Source organism: Artibeus jamaicensis, unplaced genomic scaffold (genome assembly GCF_021234435.1).
Source record: "Artibeus jamaicensis isolate MK-2021 breed Jamaican fruit bat unplaced genomic scaffold, CSHL_Jam_final contig_3230, whole genome shotgun sequence".
NCBI lineage: Eukaryota > Metazoa > Chordata > Mammalia > Chiroptera > Phyllostomidae > Artibeus > Artibeus jamaicensis.
In genome coordinates this window covers 3,289,142-3,308,674 of record NW_026521764.1, presented here as the reverse complement: position 1 = coordinate 3,308,674, position 19,533 = coordinate 3,289,142, and the positions used below count along the sequence as shown (strand labels likewise).

General features: G+C 40.3%; 1 protein-coding gene across 2 annotated transcripts in view; it reads left to right on the top strand.

The window, feature by feature from the left end:
* Positions 1-19,533, top strand: part of CUNH7orf31 (chromosome unknown C7orf31 homolog) — a 31,628-nt gene that overhangs the window by 2,709 nt on the left and 9,386 nt on the right. Inside the window, exons 3-6 of one of the 2 annotated variants that reach the window (XM_037126572.2) lie at positions 3,328-3,495; positions 11,371-11,439; positions 15,357-15,386; positions 17,002-17,183. In XM_037126572.2, the coding sequence (XP_036982467.2) occupies positions 3,328-3,495; positions 11,371-11,439; positions 15,357-15,386; positions 17,002-17,183 (449 nt within the window). Of the gene's footprint in view, positions 1-3,327; positions 3,496-11,367; positions 11,440-15,356; positions 15,387-17,001; positions 17,184-19,533 lie in introns of both variants that reach the window. The other variant, XM_037126571.2, reaches the window with a different exon arrangement.

Here is a 19,533-nt window from a genome sequence, read left to right as displayed (position 1 = left end):
TATCTGAATGACTCCTTATCCCCTCAAAAGTCCTCATCTAGCCCTGGGTGGTTGTGGCTCAATGGATTTTGAGTGCCAGCCTGAGAATCAAAGAGTTGCCGGTTCGATTCCCAGTCAGGGCACATGCTTGGGTTGCAGGCCAGGTCTTCAGTGGGAGACGCATGAAGCAACCACACGTTGATGTTTCTCTCCCTCTCTTTCTCCTTCCCTTCCTCTCTGTCTTCCTTTCTGACTTGTTAACAGCTAGTTGCTTTTAAGAACATGTTTTGTTTTGTTTTCTTTTCAGCATTGTTTTGTTTTGTCTTCTCTAGGCCAATCAATAATGTCAAATAGAAATAGAATTCAACTTCCCCAAGAAAATTTAACCCAAAATGCAATTGTTTCCCTTTTTAAGATTTTCATATCATTATCCACTCTCAAGGAAACATATCTCAAAGATATGAGCATCATATCTTTGCAAAACACTGAGCTATATATGCTGGGGATTCTGCAGTGAGTGTGGCAGACACCTTATCTGTAGTGACTTGTCCTCATTTTGTTCTGCAGTGGCAACTGTCATGAATCAATGTTCTTTATTCCCTAGAACATTACATACTTTATCTCTTGGTGATAGGTAACTATTTTATTATGAAAGGAAATAACCCAGGAATAGCCAGATGGAAGAGATGCGTAGGGCAAGGCATTGTGGGAAGAAGTACAGAGCTTCATGCTTGAGCATACTACTCTCCCTACATCTCCATGCATTCACCCACACAGAAGCTCCTTTTCAGCATTTTCAGTTGTTTTCAGTGGGAAGGTTGGTCCAAATAATCTAGTCTGCCATTACTGGAAACAGGATGTCGTTAAATCCTTCCTAATTAGGAAGCACATCTTTGCCATAGTCTTAAGTGCTTTGTGAGACCATCTTCCTAGCCTGAATTTTTTATTACTGTGCTGCAGCCCTAGAAACAAATCCATCTCTTTGGTTCTCACCCATTCACTTATGTATGCATGCATTCAACAGACATCCATTTAGTACCTCCTATATAACATGGATACAACAGGGAACAAGGTAGAGTCTCTGTCCTTCACTTCCTTATTAAGAAAGAGCAGAAAGAGTCCTCTAAAGTACCAGACATGTCCATGTCTCTAGCCCATGGAACGGTACAGTTGTAAGGGGTTGGACTTTTGGAGACCTGATCTCTGGGAAAGGTTACTACTGAGTAAGGAAATGTTTCTAAAACTTTAGCATGTATAGGAATTGTCTAGAGGGCTTGTTGTAACAGATTACTGGGCTCCAACCACAGAAATTCTGATTCCTAGGTCTGAGGTGGAGCCTGAGAATTTGTACTTCTAACAAGCTCTTAGAAAATGCTGATGTTGCTGGTTCATGGTCCACACTTTGGAAATCACTATTAAAGAAGCTCTAGATGGAGCTTAGGAGCAAGTGTTTCTGCCTCTTTATAGTACTCTTCATTTTTTAATATCAAAAGATCATCTGTAGCCAAGATCAGTCAATGTGGGAAGACTAGTCTTTCCAATAAGCGGTGCTGGGACAACTAGATGTCTACACACAAAAGGACGAGACTGCACCCTTATCCCACATCCTGCATAAAATGAACTCGGCATAGGTCAGAGACCTGAGCTGAAGAGCTGAAACTGAAAAACCGTCAGAAAAAAACAAGGGTAAATCTTCATGATCTTGGATCTGGGGATATATTCTTAGATATGCACTAAAAGCACAAGCAACAGAACAAAAAAATAGATAAATTAGACTTCATTTAAATTAAAAACTTGTACTTCAAAGGATACTATAAAAATGAAAACATACAGAAAAGGAGAAAATATTTGCAAATCCTATCTCTGATACGAGACTTCTATCAAGAATGTATCAGAACTCGTACATCTCACTAATAAGACAGCCCAGTTTAAAAATGGCCAAGGATCTGAGCAGACGTTTTTTCAAGGAACATATACAAATGGCCAATAAACACATGAAAAGATGTTCAACATCATCAGTCATTAGGAAAATGCAAATCAAAACCACAAAAAGATACCACTTCACGTACACTAGAATGGCTTTAATTTAAAAAAAAAAAAAGGAAATTAACAAGTGTTGGCACGCATATGGAGAAACTGGAATCCTTGTTCATTGGTGGTGGTAGAAATTTTCCACTGTGGAAAACAGTTTGACAGTTCTTCCAAAAATTAAATAGAATTACTGTGTGACCCAGGATTCCACTGCTAGGTGTTTACCCGAAAGAATTAAAAAACAAGTATTCAAACAAAAACTTGCACATAAGTGTGCAGAGCAACTTATTAACAGTAGCCAAAAGGTAGGAACAACCCAAATATCCATCAACAGATGAATGGATAAAGAAAATGTCTTATAGCCATAAATGGAATATTATTCAGCCATTAAAAGGAATGAACTACTGATATGTGATATAGTCACAAAAGACCACATATAGATTTCATTTATGTGAAATATCCAAAATAGGCAAGTCTGTAGAGGTAGAAAATAGAATAGTGGTTGCTTAGGGCTGGGTTTGGGAGGGGGAAGTGAGGGCAGGGTAGCTAAAGAATACAAAGTTTCTTTTTGAGGTGATGAAGATGTCCTAAAATTATTGTGGTAATAGTGGTACATATTTGTGAATATACTGAAAACAATTTAATTATACACTTTAAATGCATGGACTGTAAGCCATGTAAATTATATTTCAATAGAGACATTTAAAAGAAATAAGCATACATACTACAATTGCAAAAATAAAAACGATAATCCATAGGCTCTCAGGAATTTAACCTCATTCCTCCAGCAATCCAATGATGCCTAAATAACCAGTATCTATCATAATCTACTTAGCACTGCAAATTCTGTCTGTGTTCTAAAAAATGGGATGTAAAAGTAACTTCAAAGCTATGGGAATTTTAGTTGTTTGTCTTAGTCTGTTTGGGCAGCTATAACAAACAACCACAGCCTGGGTAGCTCATAAACAATGAACATTTATTTCTCACTATTTTGGAGGCTGGAAGTTTAGGACATGGCACCAGCAGGGGCACGTTCTGCTGAAAGCCTTCCTCCCGGTCCGTAGCTGGCACCTCCGTGCTGTGTTCTCATGTGGTGGAAGGGGCTAGCAACCCCCCCTGGGGTCTCTTTTCAAAGAGTTTTCACCCCACTCATAAGGGCTCTACCTGTGTGAGCTGGCCACTCCTAAAGGCCCCACCTTCTTGTACCATCCATCACTTTGGGCGTTAGGATTTCAACACCTACATTTGTGGGGGACACAAACTTTCAGACGACAGTATTCCATACTGAAGCTATTTAAAGTCTTTCTTTTTTCACAGGTATCAGGACTTCAGGGAGTCGCTCCAGCAGTGCAGGCTGCCATGGGGCGCTGACAGGGAACACGGTGGGACGATGCCCACTTCATTCCCTGAGGAGCACAGGCTGAAGTGTCGCGTCCCGGGCAAGGGACATCAGCACTATGGATCTGGTGGAGAAACCTGGCTAAGGTGAATAATCTTTCTGCCTTCCACAACAATGTATTAGTATTTGTTTTATTTCTATTGTGAGTCCTTTATAACTTCATCTACCTCCAAACTTATTTCTTTTACTATTTATAAGAAGACACAGATAGAAAAACTAATCATATAATTCCTAATTGTGAAGTCAGTATAAAAAAATGCGTGTTTATGGTTGTATTTCTGTCCTTAGAGGTGTACAAGTATTATGATCAGAAATTTGGATTAATTTAATTGCCTCGCTAATCACACTTAAACTAAATAGGAATATTCCTTTGAGAGATTCAATTAAAAATCTGTTTGCTCGGACAAATAGCTGGTCTAATTTATACAGAAGTTCTTGGTTTTAGGGGACTTTTGATTTCTAATTTGTTTATCAATCTATAGTCATTAGAACCTATTGGGCATTGTTTTCAGTTATTAAAGTATTTCAGAAGTCATTTATAAATCTTAAAGTCACTCCTTCAACAACTTTATTTAAAACACAGATTAAAACTGAAGAGAAAGGGGGAAAACAACCTGAGCAGCAAAGAAAATGTCACAGTAATTATTTATTAAAAATTATGAAATTTAGTCAAAATCCATCAAACCTTCACACAGAGTCCTTACTCCTGCGTACTCTATCAATCCTGGTTGCCTAGTTTACTAACTCTCTAGTTTGGTTTGTTGTTCTAAAGCCATCAAAAGAAATTGGGAAAGACAAGCCACAGCTAGAGAGAGAGACCGTGACAACAGGGGCACATGGCAGCCAATGACCTTTGCAAAGTCTAAGGAAAGCCATAGAAAGCAGACAAAGGGGAAGGCACTCACCTCCCCAAAAGGGAAGACCCAGAGTCAGCAGTTCCCGCCTCCAACACCAAGTCGAGGATCTCTCTGTGACGTTCATTGCTGTCTGGTTCAGTTACAAACGTGTCCTGATAACCCACATGTATGCCCTTGGTAAACCACCAAAACACCCTATATGAAATAGTAAGGAAAAAGGAGAAGAAAAATCAGTTAATATATTAAAGTATACAGGACGTAGTGAGGAGGAAAATATGGGATGCGACTGTAGTGTTTGTTTCTACAGCTGGCCTGAGGCTCTTGTTGATGTTACAGGGGTTTGCTTTCCCCACCACCCAGTCCAAGTTCCCTTGCCCTCAGCCCAAACCTGAGCTGGTAGGAATTCATTATCTGGGGGGGCAACCCCAAATTCTGTTTCTGAGAGATCTAAGCTTTTAGTGTGAGGTTGCCACAGTATTCCATTAACTTTATGCTTCTGGAAACAATACTAGGAGGTGTCCAAAAACACTTCAGGTTCTAGAAATACTCCTTTCATATTCCCATCATTGTATATCAGCAATCCTTTGCCCTTGACTTTAAGGATCAATCACCCCAGCCTACTTGGTACAGTCCTTTCTTATCTGCTTTCTCCAGATTTATAAGGAGCCCCAGATTACCACATTCTCAGTTCAACTTCCAGTTCAGTGGGACCATTGTTGTGTTCTCTGATGAAAGTATTTTGCCCTTAACCTCTGAACCAGCAAAGACCCTGGCTATGGAAGAAGTTTACTTCTCAAGTGTAACAGAAAGTAAACAGTGAGAGGCGTCATCCCCACTTCTGCTCTTTGCTTTTTCAACAGTGCATTCTAGCTTTGGGGGGAACTGTTTATTGGTTATTGCTTCAGAGCATGTGCCACACTCAGCCATAACTGAATCTTCGATAGCTATTCTGCCATTCTGTGTATCCAGAAAGACCAGTGAATGCTTTAATTCAACTAGGGCCTCATTTCTTGTGGGGTAAATTACTTAAGTTGAAAGTACTGTCATTTAAATGGCATGCAGTGATTAAGGCATTTGGGAAGTCCACCAGTGATGTGACTGGCAGGAGTATAGTGAGAAGGAAAGGGAAATCCATGTTAATAAGTGTCTAGTCCTGCGATGATAAATCCGGTCTTTCACGGTGGAAGGGTCCAGTGTAATCAGCCTTTCACCGACAGCTGACTAAGACACCCAGGGAGACCTTTCTCTCTGCAGTATTTAGGGTTGGTAACTTCTGGCAAACTCACATGTGGCCAGGTCCGTTTTGATGAGGGTGAAGTTCATGTTGACGGGTCCACACAAAACGACTTCTGTCTCTGCCGCCATGCTAACTCAGTTTATGGACCATTGAGTGAGCGCTGGGGTTACCAGAGAAAGCCAGACTTATGCTCACAGAGGTGCTCGTTTTTTCTACCTCATTAATCAGGACATTCTCAATCAGGGAGTTTTTTGGGTGAGCATTCTGTGGGGTGCAAAAAACCCTCACATTCTACGGCCATACTTAGAGGCTGAGAAAGCAAGCTTTTTGGAATCTACGCTGGGGTATGAGATACAAGGTGGGTGTTCAAAAGATATTGGGCAGTTACAAGGGACAGTTGAGTGCTACAATTTATTAAAATATTACAAGCACCAAGAGTGAAGGCTTTGGGTGCTAACATATTCATGTAGGTTCATCGATTAGACACTCCGGTGGGAGATGTTGTCTATGAGTGAGGCTAAAGGTATGTGAGGGTGAAGTGGATATGGGAGATCTCTCTACCTGCCTCTCAGCTTTGCTGGGAAATTAAAACTGCTCTAAAAAGTTATCTTTTTTAAAAAGTCTACGAGGTCCAGCCTCCTTTGACCACCCCCCCCCCCAACCAATCCAGTCTCTTTCCCAGAGAGAACTGCAGATACCACTTTGGTGTGTCTCCTGGATTCACTCCTTTTGTTACGCATTTACATAATCACACAGGCACCCGTGGAAAATATATTGTGTTATTTTATGTGTGGATACACTTAATACATAGTATGAGGCAAGTTAGTTCTTTTTATCTCTATATAACCTAGACATTATAAATACAGATCTACCTCATTCGTTTTAGTTTCTCATAGTATTCCACCCCCCCCCTTTTTTTTGCATTAACTATAGGTAATGAATGTGCTCAAACAGTCCTGCTTGAGCTCATACTTGACTGTTTCTCTGGGGGAAATCCTAAGGGGAAGTTATGGGTCAATTATGTAAATATTTTTAATTACGGTAGATAGAGCCCCAGTGCTTTCTAGTCTCTTGGGAGTGGCTAAAAGTGTCCGTTTCCCCATACTCTTGGTATTATAGTATCAAACTGTACAATTTTCACCTATCTAATGAGTATCTTGTTTATTAGAATGTGTTTCTTTGCTTAGGTCGAGTACTTTTTTCTTAGGTATTGCCATTTACATTTTCTTTTCTGTTCTTTTTCTTTCTCTATTTTTATTGCTTGTCTTTTAGCTGTAGATTCTTAGTTGTTTTTTGTGTTCTGTATATTAATCCTTTACATATCTTTATTGCAAGTATTCCAATCTGTGTTGTATTTGAGATTTTTATGCTGTCCTATGTTTACATTTTTCTAAGTACATTTTATTGATTATGCTATTACAGTTGTCCCATTTTTTTCTCCCCTTTATCCCCCTCTGCCCTGCACACCCCCCTCCTACCAGCATTCCCCCACCATTAGTTCATATGTATGGGTTATACATACAAGTATTTTGGCTTATCCATTTCCTATACTATTCTTAACCTCTCCCTGTCTATTTTGTTAATATCAATTATGCTTCTTATTCCCTGTACCTTTTCTCCCCATTCTCTTCCCACCCCCTCCATACTGATAACCCTCCATGTGATCTCCATTTCTGTCATTCTGTTCCTCCGGTTTAGTTGGTTGCTTAGTTTGTTTTTGTTTTTTAGGTTCTAGTTGTTGATAGTTTTGAGTTTGTTGTCACTTTACTGTTCATAGTTTTTATCATCTTTTTCTTAGATAAGTCCTAACATTTCATATAATAAGGGCTTAGTGATGATGAACTCCTCAAACTTTACCTTATCTGGGAAGCACTTTATCTGCCCTTCCATTCTAAATGATAGCTTTGCTGGATGTAAGTCCTTGCTTTTTATGACTTTGAATAGTTTTTTCCAGCCCCTTCTTGCCTGCAAGGTTTTTTTTGAGAAATCAGCTGAAAGTCTTATGGGAACTCCTTTGTAGATAACTGCCTCCTTTTCTCTTGCTGCTTTTAAGATTCTCTCCTTATCTTTAATCTTGGATAATTTAATTATGATGTGCCTTGGTGAGTACTTCTTTGGGGTTCTCTGAGCTTCCTGGACTTGCATGTCTATTTCCTTTGCCAGATTAGGGAAGATTTCCTTTATTATTTTTTCAAGTAAGTTTTTGATTTCTTGCTCTTCCTCTTCTTTTTCTGGCACCCCTATGATTTGGATGTTGGAACCTTTAAAGTTTTCCCAGATGTTCCTAAGCCTCCCCTCATTTTTTGAATTTTTGTTTCTTCATTCTGTGCCAGTTGAAACTTTATTTTTTCCTTATGTTCCAGATCTTTTATTTGAGTCCCCATTTCCTTCCCTTTACTGTTGGCTCCCTGTATATTTTTCTTTATTTTACTTTGCATAGACTTCACTTATTCCTTTATTTTGCTTTATTCTTCCTGTACTCAGTCATTTCTCTGAGCATCCTGATTACCAGTGTGTTGAACTCTGCATCCAATAGGTTGGCTACCTTCTTGTCACTTAGTTCTTCTTCTAAAGTTTTGATCTGGTCATTCATTTGGCCATATTTCTTTGTCTCAGTGCACCTGTTAACATTGTAAGGGACAGAGCCTTAGGTATTTACCAGGACGGGGTATCCCACATCACTGCATTGTAGCACACTCCCCATGTGGTACATGGGGAGAGAGAGATCAGAGAAGGAACAATGCTGCTTGCTTGGCTCTCACCCTAGTTTCAGTCACTTTTCTCGCTTCCCACAAGTGGATTGTGCCCTTTCACGTGCTGATACCCAGGTGGGTGGGTTTGTGTATGATCTAGGACCCCATGGGTCTCTCCGTGAACTTTCCTGTGAGGCCGGGAGTTTTTCCTGCTGGTTCAACCCCAAGAGCTTTTTACAGCCAGAGGTTTTGAGGCTTTATTTCCCTGCACTAGAACCCTGGGTTGTGTGGTCTGTCTCACTCCCCAGTTGTTCCTCCCGGCTTATCTGCACACGAATGTGGGACCACTCAGTCCACCAGCCTCCACCTTTAGTGCGTCCTCACAGCAGCCTTTCCATCTCCACCCCTCCTACAGGTCTGGATGAAAGTTCCATTAACGCCTTTGTTGTCAGGCTTCCACACGTTCAATTTTCTGACAGCTCTGGTTGTTTTTTGTTTTTAAATTGGTTGTTGGCCTTATTTTAGTTGTGCAAGGAAGTGAAGCTTATCTACCTATGCCTCCATCTTGACCAGAAGCTCCTGAAACTTCACATTTTTTATTCGATGTTATTATACTTCCTTTTGGTTTTTGACTTTTAAAAGAAAAATCTTATTTAAAATGTTTTTCTGTCCTGGCTTGTATAGCTTAGTGGATTGAGTGTGGGCCTGCAAACCAAACAACCGCGGTTCAATTCCCAGTCAGGGCACATGCCTGGGTTGCAGGCCAGTTCCCAGCATGGGACCCATGAGAGGCAACCATACATTGATGTTTCTCTCTCTCTCTCTCTCTTTCTCTCTCTCTGCTTCCCTTTCCCTCTAAAGATAAATAAATAAAGTCTTTAAAAATAAAATAAAATGTTTTTCCTGCCAGCAAGACAAAGAAATACTCATATATTTTCTTTTAATATTTGTCTGCATTTCTCCATTCTTTAGATTTTAACCCATCTGAAATTATCTTTGTGAGTAGTTCAAAGCAGAAATATATTTTTTCCAAATAGCTAGTGAATTTTTCCTGCATTGTTTTTTTAATTTTTTTAATTTTAGCATTTTTTAATATATTTTATTGATTATGCCATTACAGTTGTTCTATTCTATTCCCCCTTCATTCCCCTCCACCCTGCACTCCCTACCCCCACCATTCCCCCCCTTTAGTGACCACGTGTCTCAAGTTCTTTAGATTCTATATTTCCCCTACTATTCTTGCCCTCCCCCTATTTTCCACCTACCATCTATGCTACTTATTTTCTGTACCTTCTCCCGCCTTCTCCTCCCACTCCCCTGTTGCTAACCCTCCACGTGATTTTTATTTCTATGGTTCACTCCTGATCTAGCTGTCCTCTTAGTTTGCTTTTGTTTTAGGTGTGGTTGTTAATAACTGTGAGTTCGCTGTCCTTTCACTGTTCATCTTTTTTATCTTCTTTTTCTTAGGTAAGTCCCTTTAACATTGCATATAATAAGGGCTTGGTGATGATGAACTCCTTGAATTTGATCTTATCTGAGAAGCACTTTATCTGCCTTTCCATTCTAAATGAAAGCTTTGCTGGATAGAGCAATCTTGGATGTAGGTCTTTGGATTTCATGACTTGGAATACTTCTTTCCAGTCCCTTCTTGCCTGTAAGGTCTCTTTTGAGAAATCAGCTGACAGTCTGATGGGAACTCCTTTGTAGGTGACTGTCCCCTTATCTCTTGCTGCTTCTAGGATTCTCTCCTTCATTTTAATCTTGGCTAATGTAATGATGATGTGCCTTGGTGTGTTCCTTCTTGGGTCCAACTTCTTTGGGACTCTCTGAGCTTCCTGGATTTCCTGGAAGTCTATTGCCTTTGCCAGATTGGGGAAGTTCTCCTTTATTATTTGTTCAAATAAGTTTTCTGCTCGTGGCTGTTCCTCTTTCCCTTCTGGTACTCCTATAATTCAGATGTTGGAACATTTAAAGATGTCCTGGAGGTTCCTAACCCTCTCCTCATTTTTTTGAATTCTTGTTTCTTCATCCTTTTTTGTTTGGTCATTTTTTTCTTCCTTCTGGTCTGCTCCCTTGATTTTGAATCCCAGTTTCCTTTCCATTACTATTGGTTTCCTGTGCATTTCCCTTCATTTCAATTAGCTTAGCCTTCATTTGTTCCTCTAATTTGTGACTAAAATCAACCGGTTCTGTGAGCATCCTGATCACCAGTGTTTTGAACTGTGCATCTGAAAGTTTGGCTATTTCTTCATCGCTTAGAGTTATCAGCTCTAGGGCTTTGAGTTCTTCTTGAGCCATGTTTTGATCTGTTCACGCCTGTTGAGGAGCGAAGCCTTAGATGTTCACCAGGGCGGGGCCACTCAGGTCGCTGGTTTGTGATGCTGTATGTGGGGGTAGGGTCAGAGAGGAGCAATGGCGGTCCTCTCTGCTGCTTCCCACCACTGGGGCCTGCGCAGTCTGTCTCACTGCTCGCTGCTTCACTGGTTTATCTGCGCGCGAATGTGTGACTGTGGTCAGTCTGCCACCTCCTGCCCTCACTGGGTCCACCTATTGCCACCCCACACACACCTGGGATCCTCCAATGGCTGCCTGTGCACCTGGGTCAGACCAGGGGATCTTTTCTGCCTGACCCCGCTCTGCTGCTGGCTCCGCCCCCCTTAACGGTCTGGCTGAATGGACTTCCATGTATAGTTCAATTTTCTGTGTTTTGGCTGCGTTTTTTGTTACTAAAACTTTATTGTCTTTAAACTTGGTTGTGCAAGAAGGCACAGTGTTTTCACCTATGCCTCCATCTTGGCGGAAGTCCTCCTGCATTGTTAATTTTCCTTTTTTTTAATTTAATCTCTTGGGGCGATATTAGTTAATAAAATTATGTAGGCTTCAGGTATACATGATCTGTATATTGTGTTATACTCACCAGCTCAAGTCCAGTCTCCTTCCATCACCATTTATCCCCCCTTAAATCCTCTTCTACCTCCTTCAACCCTCCTTCCCTCTCCTGCACTGTTCATTGAAAAGTAAATCCTTCTCTACTAATTTAAAATGCCTCCTTTTCATAAACAGAATTTCCATATGCACATAGTCATACTAATCTATTTGTCTTTTCCTTTTTCACTGTTACACTGTATTAATTTGAAAAGATGTTCAATTTAATGTTTTCTTTCTTTTCAGAAGGATTCCTATTGAACAATTTTATTATTTGACACAGAACAAAAAAAGTGACATCTATGGAAACGATTCCTTGTAAGTTTGGGGTTTATTTTCCTTGTATAAGATCAAATAACATTTTTAAGTGAAAATGAGTTATATGAGAAATAAAAAAGCCCCAAAATGGAAACTTTTAGAAAACCCAAAAGTGTTCCATTTTTTAAAAAATAGCATTAATAATAAAAATGAAGACCAAATGACAAAAAATAAAACACATAAGCCTAAAACACACTAATTGCTTGTGGTATTTAAACAAGTAGAGAAAAAATTGGTTATATGAAGAGTAATGTGTGAAGTAATTCGAACAGGCCATCTTGGTCATTTCCCTGCCTTTGACCTAGTTACTCAATCTAATGGGAATATTATTTTTCTTTAAATGTTCACAGAAAATGCTCCAGTGCCCTCAACAAAAATGTTTAATTAGAATTTTATAAGATCTTCATTATGATAATCTACAAATAACTTAGTAAGATTATTCCCTAAGTCTCCTTCGGATAAGGAATATTTGGTCATTATTTTTTACTCATTGAAATAGTTTGTTGTATATAATATAAAAATTATACTTTTTAATATTCAGATAAAAATAAAATACTAGCAGTATTGAAGTAACAATGAAAATATCCCTTCTTTGCCTTTAACCATTAGAATTACTAGGAATCTGTTTGTAGGTGGAAAGTTAATATAGATCTTAGCCACAAGAGGGAGCCAAAAAGACATTTGTGCTTACTAAAACTTGTTTATCCCTCTGGGATTAGTTAACTTGGAAAAGTAGATACAGAGTATAGCAGTAAAATATTAGAATGATTCAGGTCAAGGAATCTGTGTCTCTAAAGCCTATTTTCTTTTCATTCATTTTATTTTCAAACTTTGGCTTTTTTTTTTTTAAGAAGCTTTCCTTTTACTTTCAAAAAATTTCTACTTTGACTCAAATCAATTTTAGGCATAGACTTGTCAATATCATAGTTAAATTTGCTACACAAGAAAATTTTTACATGCTGACTTAATGTTTCATAAATAACAGCCAATTTAGTAACTCTAGATCCCTTGGATTTTTATATTCATTGTCCCACTTTTCTCAGCTCAACCAGAAATATAACTGGAAAATGGAACTTTTTTTTTAGTTCAAATTCCATAAACTTAGAATCCAAATAAAGCAGGATATAAACATTTTATGGTTTATGTGTTAATAATATGAACTAATAAAATTATATGGTTAATACACCATTTTCTGAACAGAGAAATATAAAAAATAAAAGAGGATATGCAATTTTACTAATCTTTACTGTCAACTGATTAGCAGCCTGTTAATTTTTTATGCCTGAAATATTTCAGAAATATTTGAGTGATTTGAAACTAATTGTTAGAATCCGAAGGACGTGGATAGCTATCCTTCCATAGTGTGGACTTTGTTCCTGGGCAGTGTAATTAGTAAATACACAGCCTTCAAATGAACTGATTCAGAAAAGGCATACCTTCAGAAGCTTGTCGGTCTTGTCCTAGCCTCTCTGTCAACTGGGAGAGATCAACAATCCTGGGCAAAATGTCAAAGAACATACAGTACTGATCTATGTTCTCCAGTCAGGCCACACTCAGGTGAGTGTGCAGTTACTTTAGGTCATGTAATTGTACCACATGCATGGTGGCAGGCTGCCTCAGAGAACTTTTGCTACCACCATGAAGGTGAATGTTGGAAAAACCAGAGCTGTCTTATCATTAGAAGTAGGCAGTTCTAACTGCACTGCAAATAAGAAATGCAGAACAGAACACCTGCTACATTAGGCCACTCGCCAAGCCTGGGAGACACAGCAGCTGTACCCAGTATGTAGAAACACACAGGGAGGTGGCCAAAATGAGGTGAGAAGAAACATCCCAAATGAAATACCAGAGCAAAAAACCAGGGAAAAATGGATACAAGTAATCTACTCAATACAGAGTTCAAAACACTGGTTATAAAACTCAAGAAACTTAGTTTTGACCTCAACAGCATAAAAAAGGACCACTCAGAAATAAAGAATACGCTAACTGAAATGAGGAATAATTTACAAGGAATCAACAGTAGAGAAGATGAACCTGAAAATCAGATCATCAATTTGGAACACAAGAAAGCAAAAACACCCAATCACAACAGCAAAAACAAAAAAGAATCCAAAAATATGAGGATAGTGTAAGAAACCATGTAGAACAACTTCAAGCATACCAACAGTCACATCATAGAGTTGCCAGAAGTAGAAGAGATAGAGCAAGAAGTTGAAAACCTACTTGAAAAAATAATAACAGGAAACTTACCTAACCTGGTGAAGGAAATAGACATACAAGTCACGAAACACGGAGAGTCCCCAAACAAGGTGAACCCAAAAAGACCCATACCAAGACACATCTTAAGTAAAATATTGGGTTGGCCAAAAAGTCAATTCAGTTTTTCTGTAAAGTGGCTCTAGTTGTGTTTAATTGTCTTTAACTTCATTCAAAATAATTTTGTTAGATTGTATTGTGACAGCTGTCATATCTGCATGCATTTAAAAACTTATCAAAATTGATAAATTTTTTAAAAGATTTTATTTATTTATCTTTATGGGGGAAGGGAAGGAGAGAGGTAGAGAAATATCAGTGTATGGTTGCCCCTGTGCATCCCCCACTGGGAACTGGCCTGCAACCCAGGCATGTGCCCTGACTGGGAATCGAACCACGACCCCTTAGTTCACAGGCCCATACCCAATCCACTGAGCCACACCAGCCAGGGCCAAAATTGGTAAATTTTTGTGTAGCCATTTTAATATTGAAGATGGAAGGAAATAAGCAATATTTTCAGAATGTTATGCTTTATTATTTCGAGAAATGTAAAAACATAACTAAAGATTTGTGCACTATATGGAGAAGGAGCTGTGACTAATCAAACATGTCAGAAGTGGTTTGCAAAGTTTCATGCTGGAGATTTTTTGCTGGATAATGCTCTGTAGTTCAGTAGAGGTTGATAGTGATCAAATCAAGACATTAATTGAGAACAATCAACATTATACCATGCAAGAGATAGCTGACATATTCAAAACACACAAATAAAATTATTGGTGAAAATGAAAAATATGTTTTTTATTTTTTCACAAAAACTAAACAGACATTTTGGCCAACACAATAAAAAAGAATGAATCTTAAAAGCATCAAGAGAAAAACTGTTGGCTACCTACAAAGGAGCTCCCATAAGACTGTCAGCTGGTTTCTCAACAGAAATATTTCAGGCCAGAAGGAATTGGCAAGAAATATTCAAACTCATGAAAAGCAGGGACCTACAGCCAAGACAGCTCTACCCAGCAAAGCAGGGTAGAACCAAAGAACAGATAAAAGACTTTCCCAGACAAGAAAAAACTAAAGGAGTTCACCATGACCAAACCATTATTACATGAAATGTTAAAGAGACTTATTTAAGAAAAAAGAATAAAATCATGAATAATAAAATTATAATAAATATACATCTATCAACAATTGAATCTAAGGAACTAAGAAAACAAGAACAACAGAGACAAAATCATGGATATAGAGAGCATTTTGGTGCTTGCCAGATTAGAGGAAGATGGACGGGAGCGGGTGAAGAGGTGAGGGGATTAAGTACAAATAGGTGGTTACTGAATAACCATGGGGATGTAAAGTACAGTGTGGGAAATGGAGTAGCCAAAGAACTTACATGCATGACCCATGGATGTGAACAATGGTGTGGAGATTCCCTGAGGGAGTGGGGTGTGCTGGGTGGAGGGGGACAAAGAGAGAAAATTTGGAACAACTGTAATACCATAATCAGTAAAACGTGATTTTTTAAAAAGATTTTTAATGTCGGTGTTATATTAGAGACACTGTAGTTGGAGAATGGATATTTTTTATTCTTATGCAAGTTTCTAATAGGAATGTAAGCTTTAAAAAGTACTTAATAAAAATTAGGATTTATTTTCCTGCTTTTATTCTAGGATGCCCAAACCACCTAACTCAATGGTACGGTAAGTATACAGTATGTCTTTTCCTTCCCCGTTCTGTTCACAGAAACAGTGTTGGCATCCGCAGGTCTTATTGTGAGGACAGATGGGACTCTGCATGTGAGGGTTTTAACAAGTGGCAGGAGAGGCTGGGGAAGTCCAGTAACAATATTAATCTTTTCCTCCAATTATATCCCCTGCTGTTCTTTTTTTTTAATCCTCATTGAGGATATGTTTCTTCATTTTAGAGAGAGAGGAGGTGAGGGGGAGAAAAACAACGATGTGATAAATTTTCATTGGTTGCCTCCCATACGTGTCCTGCCCAGGGACCAAACCTGCAGCCTAGGCCTGCGCCCTGACCACAGCTGAGCCCACAACCTTTTGTCGTTGTGGGACAGTGCTCCAACCAACTAAGCCACCTGGCCAGGGCACCAATATCACCTTTTACTTTTGTTTTCTATTAATATATAAATATTTTTCTATTCCATGTACTTCCTAATTTCCATTTTCTTCTCATTTAGATAGCTTTCCCAGATTTTTTTAAACCTTTGCTAGTTTGTCAAAGGACAAACTAGGAAATGATAGGAAATGTACGTGCTTATGATCTTTTTAACTTGAAGAATTTTCTTTCAGTGTACTAGCCACCTTTGGCTTTTGGATTTCTGAACAGCACTGTGTGCGTATACAGGCAGTAGATATTGCTGACTGATTGCGTACAGAAACGGACGGCCTGCCCTAACCAGTGTGGCTCAAGAGGTTGGGCATCGTCCCCAAAACCAAAAGGGTTTGATTCCCAGTCCTGGCACATTCACAGGCTGCAGGCCAGGTCTCTGCGTGGGGGTGTGCAAGTGGCAACCATCGGTATTTCTCTTGCTCATCAATGTTTCTTTCCTTCTCCTCCCTCCCTCCTCCTCTCTCTAAAAATAAATAAAATCTTAAAAAAAGAAACAGATGGCCAGGGTTGAAAGTTCAATCCAAGATGGTCAGAGGTCACTATGTGTACTGAAGCTAAATGCTCAAAAATGATTCCATAAAATAAAGTACTAGAATCCTCTTAAAACAAGAGGCAAGAATTAAAAGCAACTAGAAATTCTAAAAACTGTAAAATTCATGTATCTTCTGCTTTATATTTTTATGTCAGCGGTGAGTTATTCACTGATAAAGAGTTCATTATCATTTACTTAGAAAATTATGGTAAACTTATTTTTTTATTTGTGTAGCAAAATTAAGAAAATTTCAGCCCTGGCTGGTATGGCTCAGTGGATTGAGCTCTCGCCTGTGAACCAAAGGGTCAGTAGTTCAATTCCCAGTCAGGGCACATGCCTGGGTTGGGAGCCAGGCCCCCAGGAGGGGGAGCACAGGAGGCAACCACACATTGATGTTTCTCTCCCTTTTTCTCCCTCCCTTCCCCTCTCTCTAAAAATAAATAAATACAGTCCTTTTAAACATTTTTATATCTTTTTTGGTATACATTGCTAACTACATGAGTATAGAGACTTTGGCTCACTGTCATATCCTCAGGGATTAGACCAGTACCTGCCACAAAGAAGGGTTCCAATGAATACTTGATTAATTTATTTTAAAGTGCACTTCTGGGGTTTTTTTGTTGTTATTTTTCTTTTGTTCAACTAAATCTCAGCAAAATCTGCTCCCCGTACCCGATCGAACACCCCTACCACACGCACATCTGTCGCGGCGCCATGTTCCCACCCTTCACGTCACCCGAGGATCCCTACACTGGCCTCAAAGCCCGGAGCCGACAGCCCTTTCCACCCACCGTGCCCACGAAGGCGTATGATACAACGGTTCTGAAGACAAGAGGTAAAATAGGATTTAAAATCAGAACGGCATTAATTCTTCTTCTATTTGGGGTTTATTCAATAATAAAAGTAAAGAAAAGTGGAGCAAAGAACTCAAGTCACAGAAGTGTGACCTGTCAGGGTAGAAGAGTTGTTCTCAGCTGTGGCTGCGCTTTCGAATCAGCTGAGACCTCATCACCCACCCATTTCATTCAGATTCTTTGCAGATGCTTTTAACCTTTCATCTTTATACATAGCTTCCCATGGTAGAATCAGAAATAAGCATTGTAGTATTGGTTGTTTTTATTCTACTTACATTTTGTTTTTATTTTCTCTTTGTTCCCTTGGTTTAGCTTTTAAAAATTCTGTCCTAGCTCAGGTGATCAGCCCAAGGGACCATGGTGGGTTCAGAGTCTGGATGTGATGAAGCAGCCATGATGAAATGAAAAGGTCCTTATTAAAATGAGACTCAGAAAGTGATGGGAGCAGTCTGTTCAGTTCCTCTTACACCTGGGAGCACGTTATCACATTTTATCACAGAGGCAAACATGGGGGTCGTCCCAGATAGGTTTTACTATGAAGGACAGTACACCCTTACACTGATCACCGAGTCTCTCCCGCACTACACACCTCTCAACAGAGGAGAAACCTCTGGCAAACGAGTGCAGGCAGCTACAGTGGTGGAAAAGGTGCATGGTAGGCAGAAGTAAATATTTGCTGAACATGTGTGGTCTGTGAAGAAGGTAAGACCCAAGAACTGTCCGTTAATGCAGGTCCTCTGTATACGAACAACTGAACCCACCTGTAGGAACAGACACTGCCATGCTCACTCCCAACCTGCCTCGGCCCGCGAGGCAGTCAACGGGGTCCGCCGATATACCTGTAACGGATGAAGGGGGATGGGACAGGAGGCGCGAAGAATGGCAGCAAGACAAAGGATTCTGATCAAGCTGCAAATTTTATTTCAAAATGGAGGGAGTTATATAGAGGAGGGCAGTGGAGGAAGTGCAGTGGATAGGTGGCTTCAAAGCGTGCTCTAGCCTGCGATTGGTCGGGGGGGTGCATGGCGGGGCGCGTGATCAAGGCACTGATTGGTGTGCCACCCGCATGTCCAGGAGGGGGAGTTCTATGGCTCCTAACCGCAGCATCCTGTTATTCAGGCGCAACCTTCAGGTCGGATTGTATCAGCCTGTTTCAGGCTTATCCCAGCCCCCAACATCTCCTCCCTTATTTTTATTTTTAAGGTGAGGAGTGGACTTTAACCGGCTAGGGGGAGGCAGAGGTCTGGCTCCTCCTGAGCTCGTCCAGAGCTCTGAAGCACCCTTTTCGGAGGAGAGGGTTGGGGTGCTGACCTCTATGCAAGCCGACTTGCCTTTTTATTGCTTTGAGGGCGAGGAGAATGTAGATAGGGTAGACTTTAACCGGCTGGGGGAGGCAGAGGCCAGACTCCTCCTGGGCTCATTCTGAGCTTTAGGGTACCTTTTGGGAGGAGAGGAGTTGGGTACCAACCTCTTTGCAAGTCAGCTTACCTCTCAGGAGACTCGAAGTGGCCGTATGTACAGGCCTCTCCTTGCAGTGCTTTGCCTTGCACCCAGCGGTGTCTATCACAGCTACTTGGCTGTGAAGCATATCTTCGAGGGTTATGCTGCTCCCGCAGGAGGGGAACCTGGCAGGAATCGTGGGCTAGCACCCCAGCAGCTGTACGGCTCAGAGTCTGCTCCATGTTCTAGCATTTCTAATTGTTGATAGTGTACCTGAATAGGTCTTCCTAGTACACTGTTAAGTTGGTCTTTGATTAAGTTGGTTATACGTCTAAGAATCCAGGGAGCAAAGGAGAGGATGAGGGTGATAGAAACTAAAGGTCCTAAGAGGGGAAGGAGGTAGGGGAGAATTCTGTTGAGTCCACCCCAAAGGGGGTGTTCGGAAAGTTCTTTTCCTTTACAGACGCAGGGTTGTCCAAATAGGGCGAGGCAGGGGTTTTTGGGTGGTCTTTCTCGTCCTCCGTCTGTCTTTAGGTATGGGAGTGTTCCGAGTAGTATAATGATGTTTATTCGGTGCGTTCTGTTTCCTGTAATAGAAAGGAGAGAGAAGTCCCTCAGGGAGTATGGCTTATCCCTGGGTTTGATTAGATGCCGGAGCAGAGGCGAACATAGTCACAGAGCTCTCCTTGGCGATAGGGGCGGATGGCATTTTGGCAAGCGGGGTTGGCATTTTCATAAGCTAAGTGTTTAACCAAAGCGTTTTTACTTTCGCCCGAGCCAAAGAGCCTCTCAGCTAATTCCTGTAAACGACTTATAAAATCACTGTATGGCTCATCTGGGCCTTGTCTTATTTTTGCAAGAGAAGTGGTTGCGGTACCTTTTTGTGGAAGG